The 23,908-nt window shown below is 31.9% G+C and overlaps 1 protein-coding gene across 1 annotated transcript in view; it reads left to right on the top strand.

Moving 5' to 3' along the window:
* Nucleotides 1–23,403, top strand: part of LOC129224416 (sorting nexin lst-4-like) — a 37,826-nt gene extending 14,423 nt beyond the window's left edge. The window contains exons 4-14 of the mRNA XM_054858864.1: nt 956–1,105; nt 2,592–2,713; nt 4,503–4,593; nt 6,374–6,499; nt 11,198–11,312; nt 13,107–13,237; nt 14,534–14,637; nt 16,060–16,318; nt 17,979–18,068; nt 21,886–22,092; nt 22,979–23,403. Coding sequence (XP_054714839.1) covers nt 956–1,105; nt 2,592–2,713; nt 4,503–4,593; nt 6,374–6,499; nt 11,198–11,312; nt 13,107–13,237; nt 14,534–14,637; nt 16,060–16,318; nt 17,979–18,068; nt 21,886–22,092; nt 22,979–23,026 — 1,443 coding nt within the window. The 3' untranslated portion in view covers nt 23,027–23,403. The remainder of the gene's footprint in view (nt 1–955; nt 1,106–2,591; nt 2,714–4,502; nt 4,594–6,373; nt 6,500–11,197; nt 11,313–13,106; nt 13,238–14,533; nt 14,638–16,059; nt 16,319–17,978; nt 18,069–21,885; nt 22,093–22,978) is intronic.
* Nucleotides 23,404–23,908: the final 505 nt, after the last annotated feature.

Here is a 23,908-nt window from a genome sequence, read left to right as displayed (position 1 = left end):
CAAATTGAATGTTCATAAGTGGTTTTTTGAATTCAAGCACCTATGTCCTTTATTCATGTATTTGTTTTGGAAATTGATTTTCTCAAATGTGTTCATTTATAAATTCTAATCAAGCTCACCCATCTTGGATGGAACTGTTAGGGGTGTACCTCATCCTAAATTGCGCCTCTTTAGGAAATCAGTTGATTCAGTTTAGTTTTGTGTTAAATCCTACCATCTTGTTTGTTACATATTTCTTACATTTTCTAAAACTTGTTTCATGATTGATTTTTTTCTTCAAAATCTTTTTCATAATTCAAAATTTTAACTTAGTCCATTTAATTAGACCATCTCCAGATAATAAAAATAACACTCTGATTTTAAAACCTACTGAAAATTTTTGTACTTGGATAGTGTTTTGAGCTTTCAGCCCTAAGAAACCAGCAGAAAGTTAGACTTTTCATAAACATCTTTGTCTTGTGTCAAAAACTGTATTTATACATTTAAAAGCAATATCTCATGTTTAATGTTAACATTAGATCATCCTTTTTTAATCTTTTTGATCTTGTACTTTTCCATTTTAATATGAAATTATTAGATTAGTCATTCAATCTGTAAACTTGTGAAATAGTATGCTTATACAAATTTACTGAAATAGACTACAATTTAAAATGTTTACTTTTTGGTTATTTTTCCGAAACCTGCCGCAAAATTTTACTGATTTTTTTTTTTTTTTTTTTTTTTTTTTTTTTTTTTTTTTTTTTTGTTCAAGCATGATTGTTGAACACTCCTCACTTGAAGTAATTTTTATTTTTGAGGTAGACTGTCCAAAGCCGGTAGTAAATAAATAATGATTGCTTGTTTTGTTTTTATTTTCTGTGTTCTGACTTCTAGTTTGAAAGCATTTTGAGCTAATTAGAATTAAAAGTAAAACCTCTTTGCAAAAATTCACAATTCTTATCTTTTTGTTGTGCAGGTAATGAATAGTCCTCCTCCTCCTTCAATGCCTCCCCCTCCTCCCCCCTCAGATACGTTGACACCGTATAGTGATGCTGTCCTTCCTGGGGCAGATCAAGTAGATGATTGGGATGATGACTGGGATGATGATGATTCCACATATAGTCAGGTATTGTATGCTTTCTATCTTTTTTTTTTTTGCATAAAGTCTTCTCAATTCAAGTGATATGATGCTGTGGGAAGGTAAAGAGCAGTACAGTAGAAGACCGTTATAACCTACACCTTGGGATTAGAGCTTTTGCGTTTTATAGAGCATTTCACAAATTTTGAAACTATTATTCAGAATATATTTATATATTAGCATTTCAGAATGAGTTTTATCTGCAACAAAAAAGTTGCCCATCAAGGTGTGACGGGTGAAAATTGCTTCTACATTTGAACGAAGCCAATGCCTGTTTGGTGATACTTTGATGATTGAAATTTTAGCCCTAACTCCAGTGGATTAACCCTAAACTCCAGTAGGTATTTTACATTGACATACAAAAACATAAAATTGGTTTAGCTGATGAAAAACATATGTTAAGCAAATAGAATAACTTCAATTTTTATTATAGGAGTTAATTTTGTTGGAACTTATATTTTGTAAGAAATAATTAATTGATTTTGAGCTTCAAGCTAGGGGTCTGGACTGGGACACCGTCTCTTTTCTTATGGGCCCCTTATAAAATGAAATTAAAGCATTTTTCAGTTTTACCAAATAACTTCAAAAACTCTTACAATATTTAATAATTGACCTTTGTTATGTTAACTAGAAAGTCGTCGTAAAGGTATGATGGGTGAAAATTGCTTCTACATTTGAATGAAGCCATTGCCTGTTTGGTGATGTTTTTATAGTTATACAGTCCAGTTACAGTCTTACGAGTAAAACAGTTAAGTTACCGGATCCAGTTCAGCCTTATCACAATAAAGCTTTTTCCTACCTGTTAAAAATTATCAAAACATATTATCAAAGTATCATGCCTTGGCATGAGTTTCATTGTTGAAGCACGTCAGTTACTCGATCATCGGCTATTATTTATATGCGGATGAGTATTAAAGTACTAATATTAAAATTAGCCATTCCTAAAAGGTATCTTTCACAATCAAAAGAAAGTGAATTTTCCTGAACTTGTGCTAGCTTCATGGTTTTGCATAACCTGTGCCTTTTCAAGAGCAATATGGTATTCTCTGTTTACTGTGAGTATTCATTTTCATTCAAGAGCTTTGACTTAAGATGGGAAGATAAAAAAACTTTGAAAATTTAATTTTCCTAAGAATTTTTATGTTTTCAAAGCAAAACAGAGCAATTTTTTAAACTTCAAAGCCTATTGTTTACTTTTGAAAAGTTGTGTAGTTTATAGAGATATATGAAATTGATAACTATTATAGTGTTCACTGAGTTTGTATATTTACTTGTTTAAAAGGAATTCCATGCCATTAAAAATATCAAAGAGTGCTTTTTCACCTTGAAAAAAAATTCATAGCAATATCTCTAGTTGCAAGGCAATTTTTATTTGCACTGTGCCTTGTTATTTTCTTTACATAGTAGTATATAGATCAAGTGAATGTTTATGATTTGAAAAATAAGGGACCTTAATGAAGAATTCATCCTGTAGGATCACCAGTCAAGTGCTCATAATCAAGTTACGAATGTCAGCTCCACGTCCTCCAGAGAAACAAAAGACTTGAGCAGGGCAATGGATCCCAAAGAAAAGACTCTCAAGAAAAGCTTTAATAGGTAGGTATGCATGTGTGAAATAAAAACTTATCTGCACTCTTGCAAAAAGATTCGTTAGTCAGAAAATTGTACGTTAACTTTGTTTTGTCTGCTATTACAGTAAACAGTATAAACCACAAAACTGGAAGGATTGAAATGTTTCATTTTCTTGTGCATTGCTTGAGAAAATATCGACTTGACCAGATGTTGAAATTTAAATTTTAAAGAGAAGATGGCTCCCTAAAGTTACATTATTTCACACTTTCAATCTTTTGTGTACATTCTACAATTTTCAGCTGATAGGCAGTTGCTGTGACCTAACTTTGCTGACTGTTGCTGACCCATTACCGGGAACTTGCAATCACTTCTGTTTGGATTACTTCGTGATCCTGACTTGTTGCATTTGTTTTTTACATACTAACTACGTTACAGTATATACCATGTTATCCTGCACTAGCTGGAATTCTAGACAAAAGTGAGGTTGACCAGCATTGCCGGGAAATTTGAGTTTTCTGTCATGCTGGATAATTTAGGGTTCATTTTGCAAGGAAATAAGAAGTAAATTTCCCTGCTTAATTCCTATTTAAAAGCAAACAATAATAGGGAAAAAGTTTATAAGAGAGTCAAATGTGAGTAAACAGAGAATGAGTTTACTAAATCCGGCATTTGTTGATTGGCATCATATTTTCAATTGCATAATAGGTAAAACTTGACTGGGAACACTGTGCACCAATCCGGAAAACAAATATTTTAACAAGATAAGAGATATCGTTAATGCGTTTTTGTTATTATTGTAGGTCACTTGTTCTAGAGATTCACTTACATAACAATAAAACAATTAACTCAGAAGCAATCACTGTAATTGTGATTTGTTTATATATAAGTTTTTGTTCTTTAAGAGATTATTTTGAATTCTTTTTAGAGAGGTAACTTTGTTTTTTTATTCATTGAATCGCTACATTCAATCCATTATTCACTTGCAAAATATTTTAGTTTTAAGACTCGAAACTAGGGGGCTCTGCACTTGGCTTGCTGCCACTCACTAACTCCCAAAGATTGCTGTGCATGAAAACTAGTTTTTAGATGAATGTGCTCAATACTAGTGTTTAGAGAAGTACTAAAAAAATTTAAAGCCCGAAAGTAAAAATTGATGCTCAAACAACATACCATAAAATAATTATTCATTTCTTCAAAGAGTGTCGATAAAATCAGTCAATCAAAAGTAGTTTTGTCCCACAATTTTTGACTGATTCATTGTTTTTTGACACAATATTCAAACAGATAGTCAGGCACATCCACTAATTTGCAAAACTAATTGAAGAGCTAGTTCATTTTTTTTTAATTAAAAGCAGTGTCTCAACCTCACAGAAAAAAAAAAAAAAAAACACTGAGCGTTCAATGGTAACCACCGTTGTTTATTTTGTCCAGCCCATGAAAAAAGTAATTCAAAAACTTTGGAGACAGTGCAACTGCAGAAAATTGGTTTTGTTTTTGCAAGAGTTAAGTTTTTTCCTTTTAATCCCCGGAAATTAAAAAGTTTGAAATCTTTCTATGATTTCACAAATCATTCTGGAGAATCTGAGATAAATTTGTCATGTTATTGTAGATTTTGTTTTTAAATAATGAAAACATCAATATTGTCTATTTAACAAGAAAAGGTATGAACAGTTTGCTACAACCAATATTGGTTCATTGCAGTCCATTGCACTGTTCCAATTTTGGGGATACAAAATTTGTTACTTTCTTTAGCCTAAGTGTGCCCTCAAACTGAGAAACCTTTTTTTTTACATGATTATTTATTTAATTTCAGATTTTCAACTTTTGTGAAATCAGGGGGTGAGGATTATATTCTGGGTAATACAAAAATCACAGTGCCGAAAGAACAGTGTGTCACCATTATCGTAAGTTCATTTTATCATAACTCATTTACTCGTAAGCTTTGTTTCACAAACTTATGATTCTTATTTTTATGAAACATTCTGAGTCAACTACTTTTGTCTGTCCAGAAAGCGCTTCAAAGATTTATTTCTATGTACAATGCTTTGTTTTATTGATCATGACGCTGTTATGTATTGAAACTGACAGCAAACCAATTTTTGAGCTGTTTTCAAAGTTACCGTATTTTCCTGCGTGTAAAGAATAATGCATACAGATAATCCGCGGATTATCTGTTAAAAAAGGCAAAGTTTATGAGGTGCAGATTATACACTGCCGCGGATTATCTAGGATTTTTTTTCTTCTTAACACTAACGCTCTGATTCAGCAATAGAGACTGTACGCTGACTGAATGTTGTTTATTTTACATTGCTTGCATGTTCCTTCTCGCTGCCTCCCTGTATGTTGGTTATTTTACGTTGCTTGAATGTTCCTCTTACGTGATTTAGTCCCTGTAAAATAATCAACATTACAGTGAATTAGGAAGCCATTTGTACAAGATAAGACCGTTTGCTCCTTTGTCTTGACTCTGTTTTTCAAGTAATTAACTTACTATAATCTTGAATTCAAAAAGAAATCAGTATATATAGATTATATTTCAGATTAATATTGATTATGCCTTCAAAGTTATTACCTCGCTCGCGGATAATACGCAGGAAAATACAGTATATTGTACCACTGATCTTTTTTTTTTCTTTTTTGTAGTGTAGTGTTTGTTATATGCTGAATTATAGTGCTTGTACAATATAATTGAAGTTCATCTTTGCCTTTTACGAAGCTGCCATAATTTCATCATTGTAACACAAGAAGTTAGTAACAAAAATCTGATCATCGAACATTAATTTTAAATGCTTTTGATGGATGCAGCCTGTAAAGCTTGATCAAGCTATACAGAATGATTTAAATTATATTTCTCCGTTTATGAAGCAATAGAGAGACCAAAACAAAATCAGAAATTTCAAGTTTGATGAGAGTTACTATTCAACAATAAAGTTAGCTACTTCTCCATGATGGAATGAAATATGCTATTATGATAAAAAAAAGACCAAAAGAACATTTGAATCTGATTTCACCAGAGTTGACCAAGTGTCTCAAGTTTTACAAGCATAAAGAAATTTTAAAAGGAATGCCTTCTGACACATTTTGCTGTACTATGTTGAACTAGTTAGTGATAAATATTATGGAGGAATGTTTAAGTGCCTTGTTAGTGTGCATGTTAGTTTACACTTAAAGACATAAACATAATCAAGAAAGCAAATTTTGGCTTAAGATCATTTAACTTCCTCCAATGATACATAAGTTAATTTTGCAACGTGAAGATATCCAGTTAATGTTTGCTGTGACTTGAATTTATGAGTTAGATTCATTTATTGATGTCAAAAATCTCGAGTTTGGATGTAGTCACATGCTATGATAGCTCCATACTTTAAATGTCTGTGTATTGTAGCATTGATCTATCATGAAATTCAATTAGTTCTTGTATTTAAAATAATTTTAAAAATCCTTAACTTTTAGTGCACACAAACCTGTTTTTTTTTTTGTGCAATCTATCAGTAATTTTTTGTTGTGAAAACTATTTTTACAGCTACTCGTGAAGTTTTGAACAATTTTTTTTTATGTGTTCCCTATCCGCTGCACAAAAATATGTTTGAGGGAAACCTCATTTAGACTCATTTAGTTTGTTAGAGACATGATGAGAATCATTGAATCACTTATACTTCTAAACTAAATGGTTTGCGTTTCCAGGAGGAAGACGGTGAAATCCAGTGGCTGGACAGTGTCTCCCCTTACACATGCTCCATTCGGTCTCCTCAGAAGACGAGTAAGCTGAAAGGATTTAAGAGCTTCATTGCCTACACACTCATTCCATCAGTAAGTGAACCTGTATTTGTATTCTAAATGCCGGTGCTTAAGTGCTTAATCTTTCTGTCAATATGATTTTTACTGGAAAATTCTTTGAATATGAATCAGAATATGTGTTAAACATATTCTGATGATTTTATATGTATGTAAAACATCTATGCAGTATAACTTTAATTGTCTGAACTTCAGGGGTGTTTGCGATCTGAAAATTTTGGGTTGCCATTTCCGAAAATTTTGAGCTGTCAACACATTCTAAACCTAAAAAAATATTTACAAATAAAAAAACTTAAAAAAATTTTTTTTTAATGATTTTAATGATTTTTGTATGCATTCTTGAGTTTCATAGGGGAGGGGGGTCGAGTTTCCTCATAGTTTTTCTACAAATTTCACATTATCTTCAGATAATTTTTTCTTGAGTCCACTAACACCCCTAGAACTAATAGTTTGATTTGATCACCATTCAGATACATGGAAATCTAATAAAAAGACATGTTCCAGGTGAAAATCATGTAGTTTGTAAAAAAAGTCTTTTACTCTCTCTGAAATTGAAGAGTACAATCATGAAATATTGCACTGTGTTAGAAATGATAGCAAAAATTATGCATATTGTAACTGGTCATTGTAACGAATCTGTACAACATGATACATTTTATCCCAATATTTCAATTCAGAATTCAGTTCTGAAGTCTTTATGATAAATATGAAACCTTTGAAAGTTTTGGCTTCAACAAAAGTCCTTTCTTAAAATAGGGAAATGTGGGGCAAAGTGAAATGGTGATATATTTACTCTGTTTTTGGCGCCACCTACAAAGTGGTATTTTGACTATAAAGTAATACATGTAGGTTATTCCCGACAAGATAAAATTACCTCTGAAAGTCCAAAAATATGATAATACAACCAGTTTTTAAAAATTGATATTCATATTGTAATATTTTGTTAAAAGTCAAAATTTATTTGTCATTGTTAAATGATACAGTTCTTGTTAACATTCACCTATTAATTGAGACCTACTAATATTCAGTGCAGTAGTTTTTTTGTTTAATATTAAGCTTATTTGTATTTTAAATATTTTGTATAATTAGTGATGTGCATGCAGGGCAAAGTCAAATAGTGCATTTTGTTTTCTCATTCAATCATTTTTTAAATTACTAACACATTCATTTATTAACTAATTATTTACAGTCCTTCATTTAATAATATGTTTATTTATTCACTCATTCAGTTATTTTCTTATTTACTCTATTTTATTCACTCCTTTATTTTCCCTCATATATTAACTTGTTTATTTATTTATTGTTTCACCTCCTATTCATTTATTCATTCATTCATTCACTCACTTGTTTATTTGATCAAAAAGATCTTTAACAATCAAGTAGAAAGTATTTCATCAGAAAATATTTTTATTTTTCACTTTGCATCATAAAAAACAGAAGTGAAAATTTTCCACCTTCTTTAAGGTGCAAATTTACTGCCAAAAATAAAAAATATTGTTTCAATGCAAGTTTTACTATGAAATGTATTGTTCTTTCTTTGTGTACCATAATTTTCAGGACAAATTTCCAATTTGTATATTTGAAAAAAAGTAAGTTATCTTAACTATTTCACTGCCCCGCATTCCCCTACTGATCTTAAAAGCAGGTTTGTTTTAAAACTTGTGGCTACCTGGTGGCATGGTGTGGTTCCCAATTAATACCCGGCATCTAACCTTAGCAAAGGCAAAATATTACTAATCAGAACAACAAATCTGTCAATCATCTTTTAGTGGTTTGAATCCAAATTACGATGTAGGTGGTCCCTCCATGATCCATTAATTCACTTTGTACTTGGACAGTATAACCAAACACATGCTCAAGGTGGTCTTTTTTTTTTGGATCATTGCCAAAATTCCAAGTATCTTTGAAAACGGGATAGAAAAAATGTGCCTCAAAAAAGTCTATCACATAATAAAATTCATCTAACATGCTCAGAGGCATGCGCACGGGGGTCACCAGGGGTACCGCAAACGCTCGAATTTCAAACAAAAATATCAGGCTGGAAATTACGGCAATTCCGAAAAGCTTCAAGGATAGCACTCCCACTCAAATCCCTGAGAAACGCACCCTATTCATCATTGATGATTGTCTAAAATTTAGTTTTTCAAACTTCAATTTAAAATTTTCTGGAGATCCCCGAACCACTCTTCGACTTAATATCATTATTAAACGCCTAACATTTCTATTTTAGAGATTCAATTTTGAAAAATCCTTTGGAGAAGAGCACCCAAACTCTCTGTTAACATCATTGAAGATCATCTATAATTGCATTTTTTAACTTAAATTTTGGAAAATACTGAGGAAGGGTCGGCGATAGTTTCAGCCACTAACATTAAAAAAGGTCCTCTTAAAACTGCATTTTAAAAGTTAGCTTTGGAAAATTTTCAGGAGAGCACCCCCTCTTGCCAACATCGGTGAAGATAGCCTTAAACTTCATTCTAAGTTCTGCGATCAATTTAGAGAAATTTCCAAGGGAGAGCTCCCTAATTTCTCCTTTCTAAATCATCTGAAGTTGCATTATTGTTAGAGCTACAATTTCAAGCAATTTCTAGGGGAGAGCCCCTTAACCACCCACTTCTCAACAAAATCAGAGATAACAGCTGGGTTTTTAAAAGTTTCGAAAAATGGTGGGAGGAAGCATCTCTGAAACTTTTCCCCCTAGTATTACCAAAGACATATCTTTGGTAATTTTGGGGGGGGGGGAGGTTCAGAGACGCTTAGACTATAGTCTAAAATGCATTTTGAAGTCTACAATTCAAAAACATTTCGGGGGAGAAACCCTCGAATTCCCCTCCCCTATCTCCAAGTTTGACTACACCTCATGCTTGCAATTATATTCATACATCTGGTATTTTGATCTAGTTTTGATTTTCTGACTCTTTTAAACAAGAAGCTAAATCCTCTCTCTATATTTAAGATGATTTTTGAATAAATTCCAATGCCGCTGATCTCATACACTCATATAATTTTTTGACCTTGCCATCGCCCTGCTCCTCTTTTCCGGTAGTTATCTAAACCCTCAGGCTCCCTGGTATAGTGGTATCCTCATTACTGAAGCTCTGAGTATGCTTTTATCTATATAAAAGTGATTTTACCAAGTGTTTACAAATGAGGCAGTGAGAACAGGGGTGCCCATCCCCCTAAGTTAAAAGGCGCAAATCCCCCCCCCCCCCCGATTTTTCTCAACTCTTTCCCTTTTTTATTTTTTATATTTTTTAGTTGTCTTTTTTTAATTTTCTTTTCTTTTCTTTTTATTTATTTATTTATTTATTAATTTGCTTTTTAGTTCTTTTTTATTTTATTTCCTTTTTTTTTTAAATATTTTTTATTTGTTTATTTATTTATTTTTAATTATTATTATTTTTTTTATTAGAAAAGTTCTCTGCTATGCCAATGTCATATACACACTCAAACTAAATAAATAAATGAAATGTAATATAAACAGAATAAAATAAAATAATCTAAATTAAAAATAAATCAAGAAATACATTTAAATAAGTACATGTAAAAAAATCCCTCCCCCCCCCCCCAAAAAAAATGCTGATGGTGCAACTTGCACCATAATCCCCCCTTGTGGGCACCCCTGAGTGGGAAGCAAAGGGATGTGTAAGTGGACATTTTTAAGTTTTGAGCAAAACTTCTTTAAAGTTGCAATCCTAGGTAAGCTTTCATTGATTTTTTTTTTCTTCTAAATCATGCTATACTGCAGCACCTACCAGGGCTATTAGTACTATCTCTTATCCCAAGGCAAAGGAGTGGTTCTCCTACTATTTGTACTGGTTATCTACAAATCTTTAATTTTGCCACTATATTCCTGTGCTTCTCACTGCCTCAAATGGCCTTATTTTATAATTTTTGTGTAGCTATTTTTATACTGACCTGATATTCTCCCTATATTTCTGACTTTGTGTGGATCCATTGATGTTAAAATTTTCACTATAAAAAAATTACTCAAAACTAAGTTTTCACACAGAAAAATTGAAAAGAACAGAATGTGAGCCCTATCATAAATGCGACCAAATCTCTATTAAATGAAAAGCTTTATCTGGCTCTGTCTTGGAAGTTTCTTTTGATCTTAATGAAATATTTTGTTTGCATAAGATTATTCAGTTAAATGCAATAACTCAGAAAGTACAATCAAATAATTTTTAAAAGCAGTTTCAAGAAATTTGCAATGTATGACAACAATCTATTTAACTGCTGAAAAGTTTCTTTTTTGTTTTTTCCGCCCACTGAATTCAGTCTGCAAAATGCTCAATGTTTTTATTACATAAAAATGTAAGTATGTAAAAAAATAAAAAAGACAGCAGCTTTTGGGCCAATCTAAACTAGATTTTCTAAACTAGTGTTCAGCAAACTTTTTCGTAATGTATAGAACTAATTTGGTATTACAAATGAAAAAGATAATAAGGAGAACAGGAAATAAAACAGCAAGATACTTTAATCATAAATGTGAACCACTGAAACCTCTAACATAGCCAATGGCATTAGAACATATCTGGCTTGTTCATTTTACTGTTTTATTAGCAGTAAAAAATTATTTATTTTGGTTGTATTTTTCATTCTCAGGAAGTTAATCCTAATTAGATTTCATTTAGCTAATAGTCAAACACTTGTTTATTTTTGAATTTATATTTGTATTTTGATGTTTTGTGATTTTTTTTTAATCCACAGTTTAATAACATTGCTGTGCGGCGGAGGTACAAACATTTTGACTGGCTTCATGAAAGGCTAGAAGAAAAGTTTTCTCTCATACCTATTCCTCCTCTACCAGACAAACAGATTTCAGGTACTTTGCTTTTTACTTCAAGCTTTTTACTTACAATTTTTTTTTTTTGTACTGAAAAGAAAGAGAGTTTAAAAATATTCAAAACTATCTTGAAGATAAATGAAAGACAGTGGATAAAATATATTATACACACTTGCACAGTCGTACTTAAGAGATGGATTCAAACCCCCTTTGAAATTTTTCCGCACTATTCATTCCAAAAAATGCTTTTCATTATACATTTTCGCTGAAAAAATGCCATTGCTATTTTATTTTTTATTTTACAATTTCATTTTAAACTGAAATTATTATTATTAAATAAATGTACAAATTCAGTGCTTTATCTGCAGCAGCTGTAGTGATTGCAAATATCATTTCTTACAAAGCAAAGGAGCCTTTTCCTTCTCATTTTGAAAACTGCAAACAAAAACAACAAAATTCTTCCAATTCGAAAGCACCAAAATTATGCTCAACGTATTTTGTAAGTATGATTAAATGTGAGTTTAAGAACTATCACTTCAAATGAACTTATGTGAGTACAAGCACCTATTCTTTTGAGTTGTTGAAAAGATATTGAACATCTAACAAAAGTGAAAATTTCCCCCTTTAATAGATACATCTTTGCTACATTTGCTCATGTTAGTGCCCTTAAAGCAGCATCCTTCATTTAAGAAACCTAAAACCACAACTTAATAATCAAACTTTAATAACCTAACTTAACTACAACTTTCATAACATAAAAGAAAACTAATTAATAAAGAACTGATAGGATATAGAAATGAAATGAAATCAAATTATATTGATCTTACAGATTTCCAGATAAATTTGTTTGATAAACCTTCTCCAAAACTAAACTATGGTTACAGCCCTAACTTGTGCAGTTGGAACTAACTCTTGAGAAGAGTTTTTTTTTTTAGTTACATATATTAAGTATCTTTGCATATGCAGTAAAACTTAATAGCAGCAATTCTGATAGCAAATTTTTAATAGTAAAATTTTGAATTCCCCTAAAACTTGTGTACAACATTCTTTGCAGCTCTGAACTGTAAAATGCTGTTTTTCTCAAGAAGTTTTATTTCTTGCCTTTTTTCACTAATTTTTTAGTATCTAATATTGTTCTATAAAATAAAAAAAAGAAAATTCGTCTGATTTTTTTTTTTTTTTTTTTTTTTTTTAATCTCCTTACCATGTGAAATTCTCTTTGATACTAAGGGTCCCTTAAATGTTGTATTGAGACTCGACTGTATTTACTTGCTTGCTTATTCAAAAAGTAGTAGCATCTGTTTCTTAATATTTTTTCATAAGTTCTCAAGCAAAAAATATTTGAACTTAAAAACTAATAGTTTTCTATTGAAATCTTTATTTCCCTTAATAATTCTCAAATGTTAGCAACATGTTTGTTTTAAACTAAAACACTTTGTTCATCAAGCTGCCACAGGTGGCTAATTTAGCAACCCTGGTGGTAAGTATTATAGGTTCCAACCCTGGTTGGAAGTATTATAGTTCATAGTGTGACATGTTTGTTTCTGAATAGAAATTAAGTTGTACAACTTGCACTTTAGCATTATTTATATTTTTTAATTATTGTGTTAAACAACCATATATGATGTGTATCAAATATCATGGACCGTATTTATAAATCAAGGCAACTGATATGTAGAATGATCTAAGTAAACAAATGCATGCAATATATAAGGTGTGTATTATGACAGTTCTTCTACTCCTTTTGGGTAAAAAAAAGTGGTCCATTAAAAAAGTTTTAAAATATGTCGGTTTTCACACAGAAACTGAATTACTTTAACTTTTTTTGTGCAGGGCGTTACCAACAAGACTTCATTGACCACCGCATGAACCAGCTGCAAATGTGGGTGAATCGGATTTGCCGGCACCCGGTCCTCTCCCAGAGTGAAGTTTGGATGCACTTCCTCACTTGTACAGATGAGAAAGTATGCTGTATGCCTTTTTTTTTTTTTTTGGAGGGGTTGCGAGGGTTGGTTTAAGTATTTTTTAGAGTATTATTCCCTTCAAACAAAAAGAAAATTTTATTAACAGACTTACAAAGCAGCAATAACGTTCAAGCAAGTCTTTGCCGTTGTAATCAGTGTACTTTTATCGTTAGGAAATTTCTTTCCCAACAGACACATGCAATGAATAGAACTGTTCCCTAGTGTAATTGGACTGGAAAGATTTTGGTAACTCCGATGATACTTGGCCGTGATATTGCTCACAAGGTGGTTAGAGGATTTTGCAGGTGCTTCATAAAGTTCAGGGGGGAAATTATCCTCGAAAAAAAGCCACGTCACTTTATTTGAAATATATTTTCTAAATTTTTCACTCAGTTGAGTGAGCTAACACAGTAATTGTTTTTTATAGCCATTTTAAAATCCTGGAGGAGGAAGATGTGGCATGTTACAGATCAAAAAATTTATAATATAGCCTGAAGTAGCTCTTGCAGTTCATCTCATTCATTTTTTCTGTTGAGCTAATTCTAATCCTCACTTTGAATTTTATTAAATAGTTTTGTTCTACCCATTAGGTACTAAATGGATCATTAAATACATCATTATATTTTTTGTAGAAGAGATTTTATCTGAAATCAAAAATAGGTTTCATCACAGAAAATCACATCTAGTATTGCACCTAGTGCCACAAAGTTGCCTTGTAATTAAGTCCTCATTCTTATATTATTTTAATGAAAAAGTTTTTGTATGATTAGTTGAAGGACAATATGCGCAGCTGACCCTTATAATCAGCTTTTAAATGATAATTTTAAATATTTTATGAAAATACTTAAAAGTCACTAATAGTTTATGGCATTAAAATTTAAGTCATTAACAAATGATACTTGCTGATATTTTTACTTTTATAAAATCTGTGAGATTTTTTCCCTTTCATTGCAATTTGAAAACTAACTTTTGGGTAATGTCCCTAGCTACTAGACCATAGGTGTTATGTTGTACCTAAGGTCATTTGTAAAATTATATTTAAAAAAAAAAACTTTCTATTTGACAGGATTTAATATTTTTAATATTGGTTCTAATACTATTTAATTGAATGAGGATTAGCATAAAAATGGAAGCATACCAGTTTCACACTTTAAAATAAGTCTAGCCCTGTTTGTGTGCAGTAAAAAAGATAACCCTAAATAGAAACATAGGCTAGCCCTAGTATTCTTTTGCAAGTTTTAAATGTGTTGTTAATTGGCCACTTTTTTGCACTATAAACTTTTTTTTTAATTCTAGAGGTGGAAGACGGGAAAGAGAAATGCTGAGAAAGAAAAGCTGATTGGTGGTTCCTTTTTTCATGTGATATCAACCCCTGCAAATCCTCTGGAAAATCCAGTAGTGTAAGCATCACATGATTAACTTCTTTTCTCAAAATCTGTAAAAAAGCTACTCTGTTACTCTTTTTTTTATTAATTTCTGAAAAATGAAATTAAAGAAGGAAAAAAAAATTATGTTGTTTGTGTGATGTAGAAAGAATTTGTCAGAAAGGTAATATACTTTTGGCAACCTTGTATACTTTAGAATTTATTCTGTCATTCAATGTATTTCATTCTGGCTCGCTTCTGGGAAATATTATGCCATTTTTAAATAATAGATATTTATTTCTTAAAAGTATTACCCCTTATACAAAGATAAAATCCTATATTTATCAATGACTATTGGAGAATGAACTCGACCCACTGCTTATTAATCTCTTTCTGCCTGCACGATTTCGCCTGGAAGAATCGTTAAGTATGAACTACTCTTTTCTACTAAATATCATCTTAAAACTCCAATCCTGAAATGACAAATTTCCGAAATATATATGCGCATTTAGACATAGTTCAATTTAATGTGAATTCTCTTTTCTTTGTCAAATCAAGCAAAAATCATTATTAGATATGCAGCAAATACCATATTTTGCTGAATACCGAATATTTGGTTAAAATTTGAACCCAATATTTAATCAAAAAATTTTATTCGAATAATTTGAATTTTATGTCAATTTAAAATCCATACTAATATTATAAAGAGAGAGAGGGTGGATTTTTGTGTGTTTATATGTTCGAAGTAATAACCGGAACCATTGCACCTATTTGAAATATTCCTATTTGAAATTAAGATCTGTAATTGAACCAAATCATAAATTTGTAAGAGTAATTTTCAACTGCAACCAATTTTGTCTTTGAAATGTAATTTTCTTTTGTATAGTATACAGCAGTGTGTTTGTTTTCAAAAATATATATTTGGATACATTTGAGGCAGAAAGAAGCAAAGGCATGTAAGTGGAATTTTAAAGTTTTGAGTAAAATGCGTTTAAAGTTCAGATCCTAGGTATACTTTCAATGATGTTTTTTCTAAATCATGCTGCATAGCAGCACCCACCAGAGCTACCAGTTCCATCTCTTGCCCTAAAACATAGGAAAGGTGCCATGTGTACTGATTATCTCCAAATTTTTAATTTTGGCACTTGAATGCCTTTGCTTCTCACTGACTCATATGTTTGTTTGATTTATTAAAAATAGCACCTAGGTTGTTCATTTTGATGCTAAGAAACTTATACTGTCATCATGATGCCTAGGTTTAAATTCTTATTTCTAACACTGCCTAATATCTGCTGGTGTATACGTTCATTAAGTATTCATCATTAAAATTTGTTAGAACCATTGATATTGACCGTACGCATGCTCATATTTTTTAACAAAGCCTAAATTATTCTAAGAAAAGAGTATTTGCTGTATGAGTTCAGGTGAGAAAGTGTTATACGTAGGTCTCTCCCATAGCGAGAAGCAGATGGACCACTTCAACCGGTTTGTGGTGAAGATGGACGACAGCGTGCGTCAACTCTTCGGCGTTGCCGTGGACCAGCACAAGAGGTACTCGGGCCCAGTTCGGAAGGAGATCCAACGCATGTCGGACGCCTTCCGGGACCTGGGTGTGGCTTTCGCCATGGACCCCTCCCCTGTGGCTGAGCCACTCACGGTTGCCATCAAGCACACCGCGGAAGTCTACGAGGACCTGGGGAAAATGTATGAGGATCAGGTGAGAAACGGATAGCCTAATTCGCAAAATAGCAACGTGTCTCAGGAGTACTATTTTACTATTCAACCATTGGTACTTAGGTATTAACGCCACCACAGAAGAAGTTGCGCTAATGGGCCAATAAAGAACAATCATTTGACTCATTCTTTGTTTGCATGTTATATTTTAGCTTCCTTGTTGCCTTAATTGTCAACTAAGGAAAACTGCCAAATAAAATATTATAAAAACCACCAAATAAATAGCTGCGGTGGCGTTAATAAGTAAGTACCCAAGCATGTTTTGAGAGCAAAGGCGGTGATTGGGAATTATAAGTGCGGGGGCAAGGAATTTTTGGAAGCTAAAGCCTTTACTTTTGACTATCTTTGGGTGATTTAAGGAGGAGAGGCTTTGGAAACTTTTCCCCGAAAAAAATTTCAAAGCTGAAGTGTTAAAAAAAACATCTTTGGTGATGTAAAGGTCACCCCAAAAATGATCCTGCAACTGGTGTCTTAAAAAAGCAAATTTAGGACATCTTTAGCAAACTGAGAGCAAAGCGTTCTGGGGTTCTCTCCCGAAAATTTTGCAGATTTGAATCCTTTTAAAAACGCTATTTCAGATATCTTTAAATAACTTAATGAGAAAAGAATGAGTTTGGAGGTTCTCCCCGGTAAATATTTTGGAACTGATAAATCCCTAAAAGACTTCCTTCGGCGACTTCAAAGGAAAATGCGGAGGACTACTTCTGAATTTATTTCTTTATTGGAGGTTTAAAAACGCTTTTTTACTGATGTCAGGGAGAAGCGGGTTCACTTCCAAAAAAAATTCCGAAGTTCGAATCTTGTAATCACATAAATTAAGGCCCTCTTTGAAGATAGAAGAAGGATGGAGCATGCTTACGAGTTCTCCTCCGGAAATTTTTCAAAACCGAAGTCTAAAAAATGCAGCTTTAAGCTATCCTTTGGTGATCTCTCCAGAATTTTTTTCAAATTAAAATCTTAAAAACATTCAGGCTGTCTTTAATGATGGAAAAAGTGCCGAGGTGGTCGCCCCCCCCCCCCCCCTTGCCCACCTGAATTGCCGCCACTGTTTGAGAGTAATATTTCACCGTGAACAATTTACTATATAACAATTAAATTAGTTTATTGCCAATTAACTGCAATGTATTAACTATTTATTCTAACCGCTTCAGGAAGTTAAAGCATGAATTTTACTGTACCCAGTCTAAAATTATTATTGTTTTTTATCAATAAAAAAAGGAAAACATGATTATTTTGTAGTTGTAATGAAAACATTTCATGTTCCTTTTTTAAAAAATTTGAATTTTCATACTGTAACTAAAAATCAATTGTGCTTTTGTTGCAGTATAAATTGAATTCTATGTCTAAAATCCAATTGATATTTAATGATTACTTTGAATAGCGTTAAAAGTTGCTGATGATCATGTTTAATTGCATAAAATATATTTTACTTACATTGAATACAGTTAAAAGTAATATATTGCTTTCAATTGTATTCTATGCTTTAAACAAGGCACTTGAGATATGATGTTTTCAACATTTCATTTGAGTTGAAAATGCATGTCATGTCAAAAACTAGTTTTTTATGTCAAAAATTCAAACATGTGCTTTTCTTTAATATTATTTAATTCTCGTACTATTAATTGATCAAAATTCTTTTTCAGCCAAAATATGACGTGGAGCCAATGGCGGATGTCCTCCACGAATACAAGGGAATGCTTGCCGCCTGGCCAGATGTACTTCAAATACAAAAGGTTGGTATTCTTTTTTTAAAAATAATATTGCTGATGTGTTCTTCTACACTGTTCTACACTCAATCTATCCGAGTAAGAAATAGTTAATTCCCATTTGTTTTGATGTGACATAAATAAATATATAGTTTAAAACTTTTTCTTAGCTCTCCTTTCCTTGATTAACTAGAATTCATTTTATGATATAAAGAAATTTTGCAATGTTGGTACTTTTGATCAGGTCTGCAGAGACTGAAGGAAAATGATCGACTCTAGGAATTTTAGAGACTCCAACTTCTTTACCCCAAAATCAGTCCGACTCAGACTTTGCAGCTTGACTCTTCTTACCAACCAACTTATATACCAAATACTAGGCAGTAATATGTTGCTTAAAATACTCTTCTTTTTTTTTTTTTTTTTTTTACGAGCATCTAAACTTTTTTCTAAGCAACTGTGGTACTGTGAGTGACGAGCACAGGGAGCATTTTCATCTAGACATTTCTGCAATGGAAAGAAGTATCAGGGGAAGTGGAACTCATCTATGCTTGCAGACTATTGCTAAAATGTCAAGAGAGATGTCCCAGAGGTAGATTGCAAACGAAAAACAAAACAAAAAAAAGAGGCACTCATAGTGAATAATTTCATACATACAAGCGAGAAATTTCATACTTATATGCATAGCATTAATTTTTGAACCCAGAGCAAACCAAAACAATTCTGGTGTCATGTTCTTTGACTTCAAACTGGTTGGAATTGGTTATTTTTGTTCATGATAGAGACAACTTGAACAGTGTAATCTGTTCCAGAAAAGAATTCGTGCACTGTTATCCACCAAGAGTTCTGTGCCAATGCTTAACATATACGCGCCAGTCTCGAAAATTGTTATAAATTCTGTCCTTTAAAATCAATATCATTCAGATTTTCGTCTATTGTGATCGCACAATATTTGTATTTATTTTCTAAAAAGAGCATGTTCGTAAGATATGATTTCATTCGTTCCAGAATCTGCAAGAACTAAAACAGCTCAAAACACATACTTGTACCTATGAACTGTACAATGTGTAAAGAAATTTGGCTGTCCCTGTTGACAAAAAATAAATAATTTTAAATTTTTTCATGAAATAATTTTTCCTGGGGTTTAATTTATTTCATCCAGGAAATTGATTTGTTTTCCATGTGTCTACTATTTTTTTCTAAATGTTCACAGCAGTAGTTGAAAACAACTAGGTACTTTCATCTTGAAGATTACCTAATTTTGTCCTCCGCCAATTCTGTGGTTAGTTTTACATTATCTGTATAATTATATGTTATTTGTGAGAAAAAATGTTGAACAAAATATCAAGGTTTGGATAGAAATGTGTTGCCCACTATTAATTTAAAAAGAAGTTTGTTGACAATTTTAAATCCTATAGGATATAGTTTGTGAGAATAATAGAACCTCTTTAATTCATAAATTGGGACTGGGGGTGGGATCTCAAAGTTTGGCTGTCAAATAGTTCATTTTACAGAACATGTTATTATGCCTTTTTCATGTCCTGTACATAACGATAGCTAGAATGTAGCTAAAATGGATCATAAGTGTTACAGAAAAGAGAAATGCTTTGAAGTGTTAAATATCATTTATTTAATTGATAGTAAACATAGAATATTACAGTATTACAGTAAAAAAAATATATCAAATATACAATATAGTACAGTACTGTACTATGGTGCATAATGTACTAATTAGTCCAAATTAGTATGTTCAATGAAAGAATGAAGATTACTTCTGTTGCCTTTTTTTTAGTTAATCTTTCTCAAAAGGGAAAGAAATTATAAATTACTGTTATTATTTTAAACTAAAATCCGTTTTTGCCTCATGCAGATTAAAACGAACTCAAATGTAAACATTGCATCACCGAATCATGTGACAGTATTCGACGAACTAACTCAAGAAAACTGTTTGGATCTACATCTTAAGTTACGTTTTCGTAATTGCTTGAGTTACTTTGGGGGTTTTATGTTTTGTCAATAGTTGTGGTTGTTTTGCATAAATGATGTTGATGGAATCTTTTTTGTGCATAATATCACACATTTGGGGAATCATTCTTCCCTTCTCTTTTCTAAAATTTTTTTATGATGTGTCATCTCGTTTGCAGGTGTAGCTTGAAGCACGCATTTAAAAAAAAAAAAAATAGTTTTTACGTAAAATCGTTTTATGTGAATTTGTTGACATGGTTCTGTATTTTTGAATAAGAGGCTTGCTCATGGATTATTTAATGTCAGCAAACCTTCATTTAAGTATTTAAAATTTTTGTTCTTACTGTGCTGAACCTAATGCTCCAAAAAAGTACTTGCTTGGTGTTCTGTATTAATACTAATTCCTCTACTTAGTTTAATTTTTCAAGTACTTAAATTTTCAGAAGTACTTTTTGAAGTAATGCATTATGCACTATTTCTAAAAGCTTTTTCCCATGTTAATGAAAGATTTTTTTTCGCTGGAATTTTTTCTCAAACTCTGTTTTACACACATAATTAACGTTCTAAGTCACTAAGAAACGCTGCTCTGGAAATTCTTTCAAGCATCAACTTTGCTCATACCTACAACTTCAAATTCTCGCACTAAGCAGTACGTTAAATAAGTTTTATTTACAAGTACATGAGTTTCATCTTGGTTTCATTCAGATTAGTAGACATTCGGATTACGAGGGTTTGGATTAAAGACGTTCTACTGAGCCATTCCACGAAAAAGTCAACCATTTGTCCCGCACGTGACGGCACATATATTTCATTTAAAAGTAATAATTTTATAGGGTAATGACGTAATTTTCGCTTAAGAAATCACACGTAAGTTTGCAATTTGTTAAGCATAAAAAAATTGGTTATTATTTTAAAGTTTTTTTTTTTTTTAATGAAATATACAGGGTGTTCCGTTTTAACCCGCAAGACCTCTATTTTCGCAACCGTTAGGTTTAGATGCATACTTCCAACTGCAAAAATGTTCAAAAACAGAAGCAGAGTTAAGATATTGAAAATTTGAAGTGAAAATAAAACTGAGTAAAATAATACAAAATTTAACTTTTTATATGAGCCCAGGTCCCCTAACTAATATTTAGGGAAATAATCTCCATTGCAATACAATTCTAAGACAAAAAGGTTAAAATTAGTACAACCAATATTCACGGATATGAAACGCAGCATTTTGTGACTTACACCACTTTACTCGCTGTCAATAGCACCTTTTGGGGGAAAACATAACAGTTAACAAATGTTTAAAATTATATGTGTGCAGTGTGGTTTTTCAAATTGTTCGAGGTTTTGAAGTGTATTTTTGCGTACTACGGCGCAACATTTGCATGAATTTTTAAATAACAATGAGAAATATAAATACCTCGATTTTTGTTTTCTTTGACAACCTGTCATTCTTCTGAAAGGGCGATAGTTCCAATCTTATCTTCTGTCTGGTCCCTTAAAACTTCGAACTGAAATATCTCCTTGAGTTTTGTCGCACTAATGTCACTTTTTTTGTGTCAGTAATAATTTTCAATGGAGATTATTTCTCTAAATATAAGTAAGGGGGCGTAGGGCCCGTATAAAAAGTTATTTTTTAAATTTTTTGACTCATTTATATTTTTGCGTAAAACTTTCAATATCATAACTCGGCATCTGATTTTGAACATTTTCGCAATTAGAAGTATGCATCTAGGACTAACGATTGCGAAAATAGAGGTCTTGCAGGTTAAAACGGAACACCCTGTATAAGGCGACACATGCGGGACAAAGTGACCGTTTTTCCATTTAATGTTCCCTATTGCATGTGGTGTTGTATCACAAAAGTAAAACTGTTACTCCTTTCTTCCAGAGTGCCCAGAACAAGATGGCGGAGAGCCGGCGCCTGTGTGAGGAGGGGCGCCTGAGCCAGGAGAACATGTCTGCCATCGCCCAGCGTACAGACGTCATCTCCTATGCCACCCTGGCCGAGATACGCCACTTCCAGAGGGAGAGGGTGGCCTATTTCAAGAGCATGATGGAGACCTTCCTCTCTGCACAGATCAACTTCTACCAGCAAGTAAGTATCTTACTACCAGACTTAGATAAAATGAAAAGCTTTCTGCAAACACAAATGCAAACTGGAAAATTTTCTGCAAATAATTGTTTTGCCTAATTCATCCTTGAATATAGAATTACATATATATTTAAATATATTTTTAAAAAATTTTTAAAATCATTTATTTATTTATTTATTTATTTTTTGCAATAACATAAAGTTTGCTTATTTTTCAGCACCTGAAGAAAACTGCCTTAACTATTATACTTTGCGTAATATCAATCACATCATTTCTTCTTATGCGATTCAGGCTCTGTAAAATAAACAATCATACAGTCATAGTAGAAGTAGTCTCCATTTGCGACCGTTAGCTCCTTTGTTTTGAGTGTTCTCTGTTAGTAATTTGCGTTCTAAAATCACGATTTTAAGAAGAAATCATAATTTTTTAGATTTATTGTGCACAAGAAAAAAGCAGAGGAAAATATTTGAAAGAAACAGAAATAAACTGGGATTTTTTTAATTTTTTTTTAATTTCCTTTTTTTCCTTAAATTAATGTTAGTAACCTAAAAATATTTTCTACAGAGCCAAATATTTTCTGTGAACCCCCTTCTCGCGTTTGTCTATATTATGCAAGACTGCTTACCACCTAATGGCACTACCTTGATTGAGGGTCATGGATCTAAACAAAATTCCAGATTCAGATCAAATCCTAGTAGATATGAGCCCAGGTAAAAGGGTTTGACTGCACAAATCCTAGTTGGGCTATGACAAAGTCACTATAGTTGAGGCAAACCTAGTCTGTAGCGTCATAATGCTCTGACACCCTTCATCATTTTGAGCAGACTTAGTGAAAATTAATGTGTACAAATGTAATTTATTTTTCATTGTTTCTTTCTTTTTACCTAGATTACCCAAAAATTGCAAGATACTTTGCAAATGTATCAGGATTCCTAGGCTTATGTGAAGCGGCACCTGCTGGAATACTCTTGCGACATGACAATCTAGCCTGCAAATCTGAGTTTTGCATCCATTATTGATCGGTAACAAAATACATAACAGCTGCAGCTTCTGTGAAGGATCCACATAATGAGCTTACGAGTGCCTTCCAAATCGTGCCGAGAAACCAGTAATAAGTTTGGCAGAAGTGTTCAGAGTACTGTTTTTTATATGTAGATTCGTTTAAAATTCATTATGTTCTCAACAGTTTGCTTTAGCTTTAATATTTATCTGAGGACCTACTACAAATCGAAATCATATGGCTTAGAAATTTAAGTTATTAAAGCAATTTATGTTTGTATATTTATTGTTTTAAATGTTGAGCTGAGAACTTGACCTGAATTGAAATCCTGTGACTTAGATATTTAACTTATTAAAGATATTTATACTTGTTCGTTCTGTCTTTTAATAATTCTGCCAAACCTTGTTTCAAATTGATATTGTATGTCTTAGAAGTTAACTGTTTGAAATATTTCTATTTGAACATTGATAGTCTTAAATGTTTATCTAAGTACTTTGCCCAAATTGAAATATTATGATTGAAAAAAAGATTTTTTGTCTGTACATACAATTTTTATTATCTAAATGAAAATACCTAGTGCTATTTAAATACTTATTTATTTACTTTTTTATTTTTGCACTTTGTAGAGGGAAAAAAAACATTTCTTTTAAATTTATTAATTTAATTTTTTGTTTAAATTGAAAAAAGAAAAAAAAAACACCCACACAAACAACATTTTCTAAGAATGAGGTGTTTATCATCTTAAGTTTTGCTGTAGTGGAAGGTATTTAGAGTAATTTTTTAGTTTGAAACTTACTAACTATAATCTTACATTAAAT

This window comes from Uloborus diversus, chromosome 6 (genome assembly GCF_026930045.1).
Source record: "Uloborus diversus isolate 005 chromosome 6, Udiv.v.3.1, whole genome shotgun sequence".
Lineage (NCBI taxonomy): Eukaryota > Metazoa > Arthropoda > Arachnida > Araneae > Uloboridae > Uloborus > Uloborus diversus.
This window is presented reverse-complemented; position numbering and strand designations above follow the sequence as displayed.